The following is a 17,284-nucleotide window of genomic DNA, read 5'->3' on the forward strand; positions in this document are numbered from 1 at the left end:
TTTTAATTTTATTATCAGAGTTGCTGATTTCAGACATGATACACATAGTTCTGGATTTTTTGATAAATTTTCGTAATACAGCACATAGTTTTTACAGTGTTTGATAGTTTCTGGGTCACTACTCTTTCTTGCTGTCAGATACATTTCCCTTTTCTGGTTACAAGATATTTTTATACACTTAGTAAGCCATGGTTTGTTACATGGTTTCTTACGAGTATATTTAACTATTTTCTTGGGGAAGCAGTTTTCAAATGCATTTACAAAAGTGTCATGAAATAAATTATATTTTAAATTGGCATCAGGTTCACAGTACATCTCATCCCAGTCTAACTGCTGTAGGCTTTCCCTTAAATTTGCAATTGTTAAATTGTTGACTGAACGTACTACTTCGGAGGACTGTTTAGTAGTGCTGAATGGAGCTATGTCATATATTGTAAGTAGCTGTGCACCATGGTCAGAAAGACCATTCTCAACAGGCTGAGCATTTATCTGGTTAAACTTATCTTGGTCTATAAAGAAGTTATCTATCAGTGAGCTGCTAACCTTTACCACCCGAGTAGGAAAATCAATTAACAGGTGTCAAATTGAAAGAACCGAGTAATACTTCAAGGTCATTTTTCCTATTACCCTCTTTCAGAGAATCTACATTGAAGTCCCCACAAATAATAATTTGCTTCCCCCTGTCTGACAGATAGCACAACAAGGAGTTCAAATTTTTCAGAAATAGATGAAAATTTCCTGATGGGGACCTATATACAGTTACAATTATAAATGTGCCTTTATTTAATTTAAGTTCACAGGCACATGCTTCTATATGTTTCTCTACACAAAACTTTTTTGTTTCTATGCTTTTTGCACAATGATAACTTTTGACATATATGGCAACTCTTCCTTTCTCCATATTTTCTGTCATTACATGTGCAGAGAGCTTATATCCACTTACATTTACCTTATCCATATCAGTAACAATGTGATGCTCAGACAGGCATAGTATATCTATTTCATTCTCAGCTTCTAAATCTTCTAAACAAACCAGAAGCTCATCTACTTTATTCTTTAAACTCCCAATATTTTGATGAAATATACTTATTTTTAATTGTACTTTTATGATAACCTTTCCTTATTCTAACATTTGCAGTACTCTCCTGTCTGAGTTTCTCATTGTGCTTAGGCCTAGTTCCTATACCAGTGGTCACATGGTGTTCAGAGAGGCAGATTATGTCAACTGGGTTGGGTGACTTTAATTCATCAATGCAATTACCTAGGACTGAGATACAACTTGGTGGAGATAAAATTTCTGGTGATTGGTGAAAATTTATAATTGACAGCTGTGATTGTTATCCAATGTGCTAGAATTGTGCTGTTTAATTTCTTTCCTAAACTGAAGATTTGTTTCAATCCTGACCTCTCGTAGAACTTGACATCTTTCTGTCTTACCTATCCTAAAAAAGGTGCTGCTCCAACACCTGTAACCACTGGTATTTTACCATTCATGGCAGTGCCTCCACCCCCCCCCCCCCCTTAAATTTCCTGCTATTACCCCAGCCAGTTTACCCTACCCTTTCCTGCTGAGATGTAGGCCGTGCCTGGTATTGTCCCACCTACTGAGAGAATCAACACGAACCACACCAATATGAGCCCCCGCACCCGACCCAAGCAGCCGTTCCAACTCCAAATTAACTCTCCCAACAGAAGAGTTCAAATGAGGCCGGTCATGGCGTCTCAGGACAGTTAACCAAGAAAATGCTTGGCACTCTTTATTTTGTCGAGAATTTTACCACAACAAACGTTGCAAGCTTTATTTGTGTAAGCTCCTGGGCCATTCTGACATTCATTTCATAATGTTCACCAGTGGTTGACAATTTTGATACCTGTGTGCTCCCAGTTTGATTCTAATGAGCACTGGCATTTTAATGTCCTTCACAGAGACCAAAAATGCTTGATTCAAAAGAAGTGCAAAAGAGCCAAGAAAAAGGTAAAATTCTAGATTGGCAAAGTTGTCCAGTTTTTACCAATCTTCCTGATGCAGCATTGCCAAGTTATATTATTGTATTACATACACCACACAAGTTTATTTCTAAGAGTGATTCTGAAACATAAATATATACTGCATTGAACAAAAGAAATAGTTTTCACTTACTTCACAATGAGTGGGCAAGGTGAGACACTTTTGTAGACTACAGAAACATGTGTTCCACAAGCCAAAAGAAAAAGCACTAACAAAGACCAATAAATAGTAAATAATCATAAAATCAAACAATGGAAACTCCAGGTAGGAATATCAATAATGTAAGAAAATACAGATTGCTATTTACCATAAAGAGGACAAGTAAATTGCAGACAGGCACAATTAAAAGACATGTATATAAAGCTTTTGGCCACAGCCTTCATCAGTAAAAGAGAGACCCACACCACTCAAACACATGTGAAGCACATCAACTTGTCCTCCTCAACCCAGCATGTCACATTCCTAGATGTTGACCATCTCCTCTCTGATGGCACCATCCACACCTCTGTCCACATTAAACGCACCAACCATCAACAGTACTTGCATTTTGACAGCTATCATCCCTTTCGCACCAAAAGATCCCTTCCACACAGCCTGGCCACCCAGGGACAGCGTATCCGCAGTTACAAAAACTCCATTGCTCAGTCTGCTGAGCGTCTCAAGAAGGCTTTCACAGACAGGCAGTATCCCCCAGTAATCTGCAAACAGATGTCACATGCCATTTCCCCTCACATCCCCAATCCTCTCGCCACTCCCAAGAACCATCACAAAGGAGTGTCCACTTCATCACCCAGCACCACCCCGGACTGGAACAACAGAACACAACCTTCACCAGAGCTTTGATTACTTATCATCATGCCCTGAAATGTGGGACATCCTACCCAAAATACTTCCCACCTATCCTAAATTGGTGTTCCATTGCCCAGCCTCCACAACATCCTAGTCCATCCCCATGCAACTCCCAATCCCTTGCCACAAGGATCATGTCCCTGTGGAAGACCCAGGTGCAAAACCTGCCCAGTCCACCCAGCACTTCCTATTCTAGCCCTGTCACAGGTGTATCCTACCCTATCAGATGCCGGGCCACCTGTCAAAGCAGCCATCTCATTTACCGGCTCTGTTGCAATCATTGCGCAGCTTTTTATATTGGTATGACTACCAACCATCTTACCTGAATGAATGGCCTCTGGCTAACTGTGGCCAAGAGCAAAGTACACCACCCTATGACACAGCATGCAACTGAACATAACAGACTTGAGTTTAACGGCTGTTTCACTACCCGAGCCATCTGGATCCTTCCGTCCACCACTAGTTCTTCTGAAGTGCACAGATGGGAGTTATCTATACAACACATTCTCCACTCCTGTAATTATCGTGGCCACAACCTATGGTAACTACTGTTCCCACACCCTCCACCCAACAGTTTCCACCCCTCTGTTCTGTCATCTCCTCCTCATTCTCATCTCCCACCCTGTTTATTTGCAGCCCTCTGCCAATGCGTCCACATGTCTTTCCCCACTTTTCTCCTTTTGTGCTCCTTTTTTTCCCCACCTCCCTGCCCCACAACCTCCTGACACTGCACCTGCTGGCAGTCTAGTACCTGCACATTCCAACAGACAGTATTCATCTCTTTCCCCGCCCGTACGCTACTATCCCTTCCCCTCCTCCTTCCCCCACCCCCTCCAGATTGCTGCTTGCATCCCACGTGATAGTTGCATTCCGGCCTGAGGTGCTGGAGTTGGCAGTCATGTGTTTGTGAAGTGAGCTTGCCTGTGTGTCTGAATGGTGTGTCTCTCTCTTTTGCTGATGAAGGCTGTGGCTGAAAGCTTCATGTAAATGTCTTTTAATTGTGCCTGTCCATAAATTAACATGTCTCCTTTATGGTAAGCAGCAATCTGTCTTTTCCTACACTGTAAATAAACATAAAATGTGTCCAAGATCTGTTGTTCATAGTTTACCCTGTGCAATGAAAGCACTGGCGCTTCTATGGGGTGATGAAGGAACTTCATTCGGTGCCAAATATAATCTTATTCAAAAACTGGCAAAGTTGTCCTGCTTGGCAAAGTTTTCCCAGTTTATGATACATATATTTGGTTACATGTCCTTTTTCATGAGTGCTCATGCAGTTGCCATAGCAGTTTAGTTACTTTTCTATAGTTCAAAAATCAATATGCTCGTATAGTTACTGCTACTAGAGCCAAGACAGTTATTATTGGCTGTTGTCAGTATCAGCATACGTGATTGTTCACTGCAAATATTCTGAATTTTCCTTTCTTACTCTGCTGCTGAGTGTCTATAAAATGTCTCAAAACTAATCATATAAATTGTGACATGTCTCCATGAATTGTTATGAGATAAATTGTTATCCGCACTCATTACATACATAGCTGATAATTCAGTTAACCTAACCTTATAGATCGAGAAAAAAAAATCAAGCTATGGCAGGGTGGGAGTGTGTTAATAGCACACAAATATGTGTTAATAACACACAAATATGTGTTAGTAACATCAGAAGCATTGTTTTGTAATGTCACTACATTGTAAATTGACGATTACATTTGAACCTGACTTTGATCCGCAAATTTTTGCCAGTCAAATTTGATCCTACTTCACTGTGATACAATCTGGGATCAATATTTATACAACACATATTTCCCAGTTAAGCTTGATCTAAGATCATTTTCTGTGTTAATCTGTCAAATGCTTTATAAAATCAGCCCTCAAAGTAACAAAGCAATTGCAAGATTTTTTAAATAAGGATTCATAACCCCAAAGGGAACAAAGAACTGAGGTGACAGAAATATGAGATAAAGAATCTGACAGAAATTAGTATAAGTGAAGTCCAGGTGTTTAGCAAATGCCAAGAATTTTTCATCTATTTGGTTACGGGGCAATGTAATGGGGATAAAAATTGAAAACATCTGAATAATGAAATAAGTAGCAGATCCATGGTGCAGTTTCCAACAGTTGTAAATTGGGTGTCATTGTACAATCACATTGAGTCCATTTATTCTTATACACTTTACTGAAAGCCATATCAGTACAAGAAGCTAAACACAATGGTCAAGTCCACTGAAAAATTGTGTTTGTATTGACTATGCAAGTTTCACCATTTGGGGAACTAGAATATATCATGCGGCCACAGATACATAAGGCGCCAGGCGTCGCGACAGTACAGCTTGTAGTGATACATCGGTATCACTGTGTGGATCGACTGCGCAGCCATAGATCTATTTCCATGCTTATGCCATATGTCTTTGCTGCCGATTAATGTCTCTGGCACCTTGTGTATCTGTGGCCGCATGCGCAGTGGTGGTCCATAGCTTTAAAAGGATGCAGCAAGTGCTGGAGCGTCAGTCACCTCGGCTCACTCTGAAGATGACTGGACGGTTTTCAGCCAAAATATTTGAAGAAGAAGTCAAATTTATGCAGCTGCACACCCAAAATTTTATGGATCAGTATTTGCACTGTGAAAATATGAAGATGCACATCAAGTGCCTCTTCAGGTAGGAGATGGTTTTAGGTGTTCGCTGATGGGATAAGTTAAGACACTTGAGAGCGAGGCTACTGAGCTCTGTAAGTTTATTATTAAGATGCTGTGACCATGGCTTAGTTCCAAAGTTTGCCAGGTTAGTACATTTTATAAAGTCAACTGCCATGAATGAGATTTTAAGGAAAGCTGGTGCTGCTATTGCTAAGGAGAGGATCCGTTTTACCTGCCAAAAATTGGACCTGGTTTCAGAACAACTCTTAAGATATCTGTGGAGTTACCCTACAATTCATGGAACTGGATGGATGGTATAACATGGACCAAGTCAGACTGGGTTTGTGAGGTAACCACATTGAGACAGATGACAAAGAGTAGCCAGCTGGAGACATAATCGCAGCAAGAAACTGTTATTCGACACTCCGTCATTAATATGATGGATAAAGATTTGGATGACGCTACGATGATGGTTTTAGATCAAGGATTGAACTTTACACCCATGCCAAAGGTTTTGCCAATACCAGCTTTCATCAGTGCCGCTGAAGAAGCTGTTTGTCCTCTTTCTACAGAATCAGCACAAGAAATAAGACGCGAAACACGTCGAGCAGTTATGAAGGCTTGCCCACAAAGGAGTAACATATCTGTTGCCAAGAGGGCTGCACTACATAAACTTTGCAAGGATACCGTGACGGTGGTTCTTCTAGCTGATATGGAGATTGCCACTGTTTTAATGTCTCGTGATGATTATCATCATAAAATGAACAGTTACTGAGTGTCAGCACATACCAGAGGATCAGTAAAGACCCGACCATCCAGGAGGTTAGGAAGACTGCTTCATTTCTGTTGAAACCAAGTGGTGCGGTGACTCCAAGGCTTTATGGATTTCCAAAGATCCACAAGAATGGTGTTCCTCTGCGTCTGATTGTGAGTAACATCGGTTCTCCAACCTATGATTGTGCCAAACGCTTAACATCATTATTAAGGCCTCTGGTGGGAAAATGCGCTCATCATATATGTAACTCTGTGGACTTCATTGGCAAACTGAAATCACTCAAACTGGGCAATTCTGATATGTGAGTCAGTTTCAATGTAGTGTCGTTGTTCACAAAGGTTCCTCTTTCGAAATCATTGTTTCTCATTGGAAAAAGTGTCAATAAAGAGATTTCAGCTTTTTTTGAACATGTTTTGACCTTGACATATTTTTTATTCAATAACGAATTTTATGAACAGACTGACAGTGTCACCATGGGTGGTCCTTTGTCGTTTTTGCTGGCCATCTTTTTTATGGAGGACTTCGAGGAGAAGGCGCTGGAATCTGCAAGCTTGAACCCCACAGTGTTTTGGAGGTATGTTGACGACACGTTTGTAGTGTGGCCCCATGGTGAAGACAAGTTAAAAGGAATTTTAGATCTCTGAACTCCATCCACAGACAAATTCAGTTGACGACGGAAATAGAAAAAGATTGATGCCTTCCATTTCTGGATGTGCTGGTATAGCGTAAAGATGATGGCACCTTGGGACAATGAAAACTGACCCATACGGATTTATATTTATGTGCAAATAGCTGCCACCATCCTTCACAGATGATGAGTGTACTCAGAACTCTAGTAAACAGAGCACATGTCATTGCTGACGAGAGCAGTCTGGAGGACAAGCTTTTACACCTGAGAAGAGTTTTTGAAGCCAACAGGTACTCGCAACAGCAGATACATAAGGTGCTACAAATGAAACCAACTGTGGGTATACAAAAATCAGAAGAAGACATGGAAAGTTTTAAATTTATGGCTTTTCTGCCATACATGGGAAGCCTATCGTCAAAAATAGAACGGATCCCCAGTAAGCACAAAGTGAAAGTGATTTTACGCCTTCCACCAAAAGCAGCTCTCCTGTGTTCAGTTAAAGATGATTTGGTGCTTCCCCTGTGAGTGTGGCTGTTCATACATCGGACAGACGACACATACTATCCAGGAGAGTTGCACAGAGCACCGCAGGTACACCCGGCTCTTACAACCTAATAAATCTGGGGTGGCCGAGCACTGTATTGACACTAGGCACTCTATGGTGTACGATAACGGCGAAATTTTAGCCTCGACTTCATCCTTCTGAAGGAAGCAATTGAAATTCACTTGGCAACGAATTTAATTAATAGAGATAGCGGCTTCATCTTGGACAAATCTTGGAATCCGGCAATTTCTGTAATAAAATCACAAAGACGTCGCGACGGTGCAGTTCACAGTGATACATCGATATCACTGTGTGGATCGACTGCACAGCTATAGATCTATTTCCATGCTTATGCCATATGTCTTTGCTGCTGATTAATGTCTCTGGTGCCTTGTGTATCTGTGGGCGCATGTGCAGTGGTGCGGTCCATGGCTTTAAAAGGACAGAACAAGTGCTGGAGCGTTAGTCACTTCAGCTCACTCTGAAGATAGCTGGACGGTATTCAGCCGAAATATTATGTGGCTGCACACCCGAAATTTTATGGATCGTTGCTGTTTCTACCTTACATAAGTGGCAGCTGGTTCTCATGAACCAACTTGAACCTTGTGCCTTTGACTTGCCCAAATTTCTTTCTTTCTTGTTGCAACAGTTGTGGTAACATACTAAACCTCTTGGTAGCACACAATCCAGAGCAATGGCAGATATTAGTATCAACAAAGGTGTAACAAGATTCCATATTGCAACATCCAAGACCACCAAACAGAAATGCAAAAAGCATATATTAGGGAGAGTGGGGAGAGGGGGGGGGGGGGGGGGGGAAGATAAAAATTCAATTAATGGCTACCAAATAAACAGTCTCTGTTCAAGATTTATTAACTGTGTAAGTGTTTGTCACATCCGGCTCAAATTCAAAGAAATAGTGGTGGTGATCAAGCATTTACACCAAGTTAATTAATAAGATGTGGGCCAGATCTCCCATGGTAATCAAATAGACGAGGACACTGTTGCAGAAGGAGCAAAAAAGAAACAAAAAATTATATTTTGGCATTCAGAGGAGAAAGCTGTTGATTGATTTTGTGAACACATTTTCCAATGTGATAAAAGTTTTTGTTTTAATGGTTGTCATTCCAAATGACATCCATAACACACACTGCCAAACATCATGATACTGCAAAACAATTTCTTGGAAATTATTGAATGTTTTTTGTCAGTTATTTCTGGAAAGGCTCCAGTACTGCACAACAGTACTCTTTGAGGCCAAGCATTGTCCATTTTGCACCACTCAGATATCTTGTCAGTGTAATTTTGTAATTTTATTTCATCTTTTATTGACTTCTGCAAAAAATCCAAACCAGCTGCATTTCATTAGTATTTTCTGATTCCACACTGGTTATGTATCAATTGAACACACTATATCTTCTGAAATCCTGTTACAAATCACTGTTAATAAGATTCTACAATCCTGCATTTGCTTCTGTTTTCTTCTTTGTGTATTGGCGTGGTTTGTGAAACTTTCCAGTCTGTAACACAGATATTTTGTTGAGTGAATGGCTGCATATTACTACTAAAACTTGAGGTACTTCACCAGCATTTCTGAAAGGAACTTAATCTACATCTACATCTACATTTATACTCCGCAAGCCACCCAACGGTGTGTGGCGGAGGGCACTTTACGTGCCACTGTCATTACCTCCCTTTTCTGTTCCAGTCGCGTATGGTTCGCAGGAAGAACGATTGTCTGAAAGCCTCCGTGCGCACTCAAATCTCTCGAAATTTACATTCGTGATCTCCTCGGGAGGTATAAGTAGGGGGAAACAATATATTCGATACCTCATCCAGAAACGCACCTTCTCAAAACCTGGTGAGCAAGCTACACTGCGATGCAGAGCGCCTCTCTTGCAGAGTCTGCCACTTGAGTGTGCTAAACATCTCCGTAATGCTATCACGGTTACCAAATAAGCCTGTGACGAAACACACCGCTCTTCTTTGGATCTTCTCTATCTCCTCCGTCAACCCGATCTGGTACGGATCCCACACTGATGAGCAATACTCAAGTATAGGTCGAACGAGTGTTTTGTAAGCCACCTCCTTTGTTGATGGACTACATTTTCTAAGGACTCCCAATGACTCTCAACCTGGCACCCACCTTACCAACAATTAATTTTATATGATCATTCCACTTCAAATCGTTCCGCACGCATACTCCCAGATATTTTACAGAAGTAACTGCTACCAGTGTTTGTTCCGATACCATATAATCATAGAATAAAGGATTCTTCTTTCTATGTATTCGCAACACATTACATTTGTGTATGTTAAGGTCAGTTGCCATTCCCTGCACCAAGTGCCGATCTGCTGCAGATCTTCCTGCATTTCGCTGCAATTTTCTAATGCTGCAACTTCTCTGTATACTACAGCATCATCCGCAAAAAGCCACATGGAACTTCCGACACTATCTACTAGGTCATTTATATATATTGTGAAAAGCAATGGTCCCATAACACTCCCCTGTGGCACGCCAGAGGTTACTTTAACGCCTGTAGACGTCTCTCCATTGATAACAACATGCTGTGTTCTGTTTGCTAAAAACTCTTCAATCCAGCCACACAGCTGGTCTGATATTCCATAGGCTCTTACTTTGTTTATCAGGTGAAAGTGCGGAACTGTATCGAACGCCTTCTGGAAGTCAAGGAAAATAGCATCTACCTGGGAGCCTGTATCTAATATTTTCTGGGTCTCATGAACAAATAAAGCGAGTTGGGTATCACACGATCGCTGTTTCCGGAATCCATGTTGATTCCTACAGAGTAGATTTTGGCAAAACGACATGATACTCGAGCAAAAAACATGTTCTAAAATTCTACAACAGATCGATGTCAGAGATATAGGCCTATAGTTTTGCGCATCTGCTCGACGACCCTTCTTGAAGACTGGGAGGACTACCTGTGTTCTTTTCCAATCATTTGGAACCTTCCGTTTCTCTAGAGACTTGCGGTACACGGCTGTTAGAAGGGGGGCAAGTTCTTTCGCGTAGTCCGTGTAGAATCGAATTGGTATCCCCTCATGTCCAGTGGACTTTCCTCTGTTGAGTGATTCCAGTTGCTTTTCTATTCCTTGGACACTTATTTCGATGTCAGTCATTCTTTCGTTTGTGCGAGGATTTAGAGAAGGAACTGCAGTGTGGTCTTCCTCTGTGAAACAGCTTTGGAAAAAGGTGTTTAATATTTCAGCTTTACGCGTGTCATCCTCTGTTTCAATGCCATCATCATACCGGAGTGTCTGGATATGCTGTTTCGAGCCACTTACTGAGTTAACATAAGACCAGGACTTCCTAGGATTTCCTGTCAAGTCAGTACATAGAATTTTACTTTCGAATTCACTGAACGCTTCACGCATAGCCCTCCTTACGCTAACTCTGACATCGTTTAGCTTCTGTTTGTCTGAGAGGTTTTGGCTGTGTTTAAACTTGGAGTGAAGCTCTCTTTGCTTTCGCAGTAGTTTCCTAACTTTGTTGTTGAACCATGGTGGGTTTTTCCCGTCCCTCACAGTTTTACTCGGCACGTACCTGTCTAAAACGCATTTTACAATTGCCTTGAACTTTTTCCATAAACACTCAACATTGTCAGTGTTTTCGTTTTGATCTGTTAGGTAGTCTGAAATCTGCCTTCTATTACTCTTGCTAAACAGATAAACCTTCCTCCCTTTTTTTATATTCCTATTATCTTCCATATTCAGGGATGCTGCAACGGCCTTATGATCACTGATTCCCTGTTCTGCACTTACAGAGTCGAAAAGTTCGGGTCTGTTTGTTATCAGTAGGTCCAAGATATTATCTCCAAGAGTCAGTTCTCTGTTTGATTGCTCGAGGTAATTTTCGGATAGTGCACTCAGTATACTGTCACTCGATGCTCTGTCCCTACCACCCGTCCTAAACATCTGAGTGTCCCAGTCTATATCTCCACCTAAGACTATAACATGCTGAGAAAATTTACGTGAAATGTATTCCAAATTTTCTCTCAGTTGTTCTGCCACTAATGCTGCTGAGGCGGGAGGTCGGTAAAAGGAGCCAATTATTAACCTAGCTCGGTTGTTGAGTGTAACCTCCACCCATAATAATTCACAGGAACTATCCACTTCTACTTCAATACTGTGAAGCAGAAGTGTATAGTCTGGATAAGAAGCCTTTCATAATCAAGTGACTAAAGACGTTTGACTGTACCTTTAAATTACTCATGTTTACAGATGTCCTCAATTTAAATTGTGGAATGTTTATTATATATTATTTGATAAAAGAATTTTCAAAACTAATTTTCAATAACTTGGTTTAATGATGTTGTCATCTGTAACACTACCAGTACTACCAGACAGTGAAGGTTCTGATTATATCTTGTCACACATATGCTTTACATACAAACGGAACATTTTTTGGCCTTTTTGTTGTGGAAATTGCTGAAAGCATCTTGTATTAAAGTGTTTTCACAAAATCAGTTAATGACTTTCTACTCTAAATGTCAAAAGATTATGTTGTGTACCACTTATAGATGGAGGCATGACCACATAAAAAGAGAAAACAAATCAGAGCTCGCAAAAAAAGATTTAGGTCTTCATTTTATTTCTAGAGTGGAACTGTAAAGATTTTGGATTGGCAGTCATTCTACTATAAAAACTAGATATCCATATGAAATTAATCATTCTATGCATGTACTGCTTCCCTCATGGTAATATGGACACTTTATTCAACAAATTACGTGATGCACTGGAAAGAGTATCAGCCTTCAAAACTAACATAATATGGAGAGACATGAATATAAACACAGGTGGACAGAGAGAAATTAGCAATATTTCCTAAACATTTTAAAGGTAGAAAAAGTTCACCATCTGTCTTAGATCATATACTTATATGTATCAACAGGGAAAATCATGAAATATTTATAAAATACCTTGGCCTCTCTGATCATTTCCGTTAGATAATAAAGCTAAAGACAGGCTTGGTAAAACCTGAAAAACTACAGGTCAGCAAAAGATTCTTCTCAGAACATAAAATAGATACTTTTCTTGAGAATTGCTAAGTCATGTCTGGAGTGAAATGTATATGGGAAACAATGTAGATGACAAGTTCCCTAAATTCTGCACATTGTTTAAATTAATTTTTGAGAAGATATTTCCCCACAACTTCAACAGCAGCAGCTAAGGAAATTATATGGATATGTGTGGGTATTAGAGAGTCCTTCAGGACACCTAAATTTCTCAATTCTTTAGAGAAACACTAAATTAATACACAGTTCAAAGAGTACTAACACAGGTGCAGAAAGATATACAGGAAGATACTGCTTGCTGAGAATAAATTGTTCAACCTCTAAATGATATACAATGCAGAAAATAAAAGCAAAGTAGTATGGGATCTCATAAAACAGAAATTCGAAGAGGAAAACACTTGTAGAATAATGTACAAATCAAAGATGGAGGGGGAGGGGGGCGGGGTGGCGGTAGAGAAATAGAAAAGCACAAGTAATTGACATATTTTGTAAATGACTATTTCTCTGGTATTACAGAGAAGGTACACCACCATCTTCCTAAAAAATATGTAGAACCCACAATGAATTACACAGCAAGCAAAAGACGTTTCCCATAACAGATCTCAAAGTCAGGAAGACATTATGGAAATTTAAAAAAAAAAAAAAATAATAAGTCAGCAGGCACAGATGAGGTTCTAGTCTCTGTTCTGAATGTGTACATAGACAGCATACAAACCCATTAAAGAAACATAATAAAATGAGTCCTCTATTTCAAGTATTTTTCAAGAGTACCTAAGGCACTGCATGGGTTGTGCCCTTACTAAAGAAAGGTGAGGTGGAAAGCATAGAAAGCTAAGGACAGTTTCATTACTGTAAGCATTCTCAAAATTAATTAAATACTTTATGAAAGAGAGGCTAAGTTACAGGAATAAATACAACATTTTTAATTAATCACAGTTTGGTTTCCAAAGTGGGAGAAGTACAATATCAAGTACTACAGAGTTCATAAAAGTGGTACTAGAAGCTCTCGACAAGGATGGCTGTGTTACAGGCATATTCTTATACTTGTCCAGGGCTTTTGACACTGTTGACCATAAAATAATGCCAAACACGCTAGAAGCACTAGGTGTAACAGGAACAGCAAATGGGTTGTTCCATTATTACCTGGAAAACTGGATGCAAACGACAGAGATTGTACATGTGCCTGCTGGTGATAATTTTGTAGTAAAACAATTGTCAGACAAGATACACACAAACACAGGTGTTGCGTAGCTTAGTGTATTAGGTCCAATTATGTTCTTAAAATGTATCAGTGACTTTCTAAACAGTATGAGACATGAGAAAGTTCTCTTTGCTGATGACAGCAACAATCACAGTCACTGATAACACACCAGACCTCCCATTACAGAAAGGAAATGAAACCCTGAAGGATGTCTAATGCTGTGCAGAATGTAATAAATTAACACTGAACATTTCTGTCATCAGTTTATAACAGCCTACGAACACTCAATTCTTAGCTATGGGATTATTTCGAGGGATGAAAAGCACATCACATGGACAGTTTTCAGACTGTAGAAAAGGACCATAAGAGTAATGTAACTAGAAGTATTAGTTGGCTTCATTGTACGTTGTACACCCACTGTAAGGAAAACACACACACACACGTACTGAAGCTGGAATGTGTGGCATATGATGATGACGATGATGATGAGGAGGAGGAATAGATTTGGGAGGAGGTGACAATACAGGAAAGGAGACTGTTGCATAGAGGGTGTGCATGCAGTGGGTTTCTTCCCACATTAAAATGATTACTAAAATACATTTGTTTAAAAAAGTAGCTCAAACATACTGTGTAAGTAATGTATAACTACACAATTAAAGATTACACAAGGGACTCTGAGTAGCGTTTAATAAGGAAAGGGTATAAGTACAACACCTTGTCACATTGCAACACATTAGCACAATTTAATGCTTTCACAAGAAAATCATGTGCCAAGATCTATAGTGCATGGTAGTAATGTCTTGTCATTCTCCTGGGCTCAAGGACAGATTAACCGTGGGAGAAAGAGGGTTTTGGGGGCAGGTCACGGTGGAAAGCTGATTCAACATTTTCAGATGGACTGAAGGGAGGGCATGATGATGAGCATGGGGCATAGTTGCATGTTTACAGGCCCAGAGTCAGTCTTTGAACTGACTGACTGGAGGGAGTGCAAAAGGGCATAGCGGCATATTCGTGGTCCAGAAGTAGCCAGCAGGTGTGATGAACTCTGTTTTATAATGTAAGTTATCAGATACAAACTATGTATGATCAAAAGAACAGTGTACAATAGGAATTAATCAAATGAGGCAGTGCAGTTGTTAAGACGACCTCATATTTGGGTTGATGGAGCTCACTCTTTCCTGTCATCCTGATTTAGGTTTTTCTAGATCAGTTCAGGCAGACAAATGGCCTTCAGACAAATGGTTCCTTCAGTAAGGTCTGTCCTATCCTCATAAAAACATAATTGCATATTCTGTGTGCATGTATATTTTGAGCTCTCTATTTTCACTGTGTTGTTATTGTGAATCCTCATTGTGAGATGATCCCTGGATGAATAAATAAATATAGTTTGAAAGTGGTGTCTTGCTTCCTTTGAAACTACTATAACAATTAAGAATGAACTGGGGAGTAATCATGACAATGTACATGTACATTATAGAAAAGCAAAATTATAACACACCATTTGTCATGCTTTGTGCTGTACTTTGATTTTGACTGCAATGCCTTTGTCAAGTTTATCAATATGCCTATATAGCTTTAAACAGGTATATTCTATGTCTGTTCCAAAATTATTCTATCTGACTGTATTCAGGTAAGTCTTAATGTCTTTGTATTTTATTTTTTCATATTATCAAAAAGTACTCTATTCTTTGCGAATATTTTGGTTTCCTACACTAAATGCTGCTGTATGTATTAGTATTGGTTTTATTTCTTTTATCGTTAAAAAATCTGTGGGTGGTCATTACGGACTGAAATCAACAGTTGTAAAACAACATTTGTTATCTTAGACTGGAAATAAAGGGAAAAACTCAACCTTGTTTTGTAAGCCAATTTACAGACTGGAATTATTTGTAGTATAATATGCAGAAAGACAGTTGTTATGTGACTTTACACTTACTTTAATGAACAGGTTCTGTATGTTTGTAGCTCTGTCCACCAGAAATTGCTTGTAATCACTTAGACATTCTTCTCTTATCTTCAGCGCTTGCTGACGTGTCAAAGTTGGCGGATTCCCAATACGAGCCAAGTATGGAGCTAAATAGTCAGTTTCAGCCTCAACTTCCCTTATTTGTTTTTCAATTTTTTGTTGTTCCTGAAAACGATACATTTAGTCCATATATAGTCTGCATTATAAGTTGATAATTATATTACGAGGGTTGGAACTTAAATATTGGCAACTATTTATTCATAACCAATACAAAAGAGTTACATGTTTGGACCTGTTACTGTCCTTCAAAGTAGTCACCAGCATTGTGTAGAATCCGTTGCAAGTGATGTGGAAGGCATAGTATACCGTTAGCAGAGCCTGTTCTGTTGATGGTGCGAATGGAGCGGTCTACTGCCTGTCAAATCTCTGGAACAGTTCTGAATGAATTCCACGAAGTGGTTCCTTCAGCTTCGGAATCAAATCAAAGTCACAAGGACTTAAGTCCAGGGAGTATGGTAGATGGTACAGTACTTGCCAGTCCCGTCGATCGAAAAGAGCAGCCACAGCTTGTGCTGTATGCGCCCACCCATTGTCGTGCAAAATGATGGGTGGGTTGCACAGAAAGTGTCGCTGCTTCTTTCACATAGCTGGTCGCAGGTTATGCTCCAAAAATGAACAGTAATACTGTGCATTGACGGTCTGCCATAGAGGAACATAATGCATTGGGATAACACCTTCACAGTCGTACACAACAATCACCATAACTTTCACCATACTGGGGGTGTGACGCACTTTCGACTTTCGCGGCAACCCGTGATGATGCCATTCATTAGATTGGCATTTCAGTTTTGGCTCATACTATGTGGCCCATGTCTCATTCAGTGTTACAATACGGCATAAGAAAGCCTCTTCTTCGTGCTCATAGTGCTCCAAGTGCGTCTGAGCAGCATTGTAACGCATCCATTTTTGCATTTCTGTCGAGTCATGTGGAACCCATCGTGATGCAATTTTTCGCGTGTCCAGGCGTTCCTTCAGGATGCGAAGCACAATCGTATGAGCTAATCCGGTTCATGAGCGAGCTCACAAATTGTATGGCATCGATCACTGTCCACTAACGCGGCAACAACATGCACTTCTTCTTCAGAGATGCTACGATGACCTGCGTGATGCATGTCTGCCACAGTTTGCTGATCTTCATTGAAGGCTTTTACTCAACATGCCACTGTTCTGTATGGCAATGCCTTTTCCCCACACACCTCTTGAAGACCTTGATGACACTGTCTTGCTGTATGACCTCTGGCACATTCAAAATTGATCTAACTCTGTTGTTCCAGTTTCGAAAACATAGTGACACCATTACATTAGACTGCTCACTCACAAGTGATTTTGTTTCCCTCAATTGTGAGCATGCCGATGATGTGGGACGGGCAAGTCCATTTGCTCGGAGGTAAGGTAGATATGTCAACAATATCAGCAACAATACTCTATGCCATTGCACAGTGTCTCCACAGCAGTATTGCCACTATTAAGTTCCAACCTACATATAAATTATTTTTAATTAAAATTTTAAGGTAATATGCCTCACAAATTAACCTATCAGATGCTTCAGTTTAAAATATATAAACAAGATTCTGATTTTCTA

General features: G+C 40.0%; 1 protein-coding gene across 1 annotated transcript in view; it reads right to left on the reverse strand.

The window, feature by feature from the left end:
* LOC126480768 (dynein regulatory complex subunit 7) overlaps window positions 1–17,284 on the reverse strand; it is a 441,023-nt gene that overhangs the window by 6,628 nt on the left and 417,111 nt on the right. Inside the window, exon 11 of the mRNA XM_050104064.1 lies at window positions 15,613–15,807. Coding sequence (XP_049960021.1) covers window positions 15,613–15,807 — 195 coding nt within the window. The remainder of the gene's footprint in view (window positions 1–15,612; window positions 15,808–17,284) is intronic.

Source organism: Schistocerca serialis, chromosome 5, assembly GCF_023864345.2.
Source record: "Schistocerca serialis cubense isolate TAMUIC-IGC-003099 chromosome 5, iqSchSeri2.2, whole genome shotgun sequence".
In the NCBI taxonomy this organism is placed as follows: domain Eukaryota; kingdom Metazoa; phylum Arthropoda; class Insecta; order Orthoptera; family Acrididae; genus Schistocerca; species Schistocerca serialis.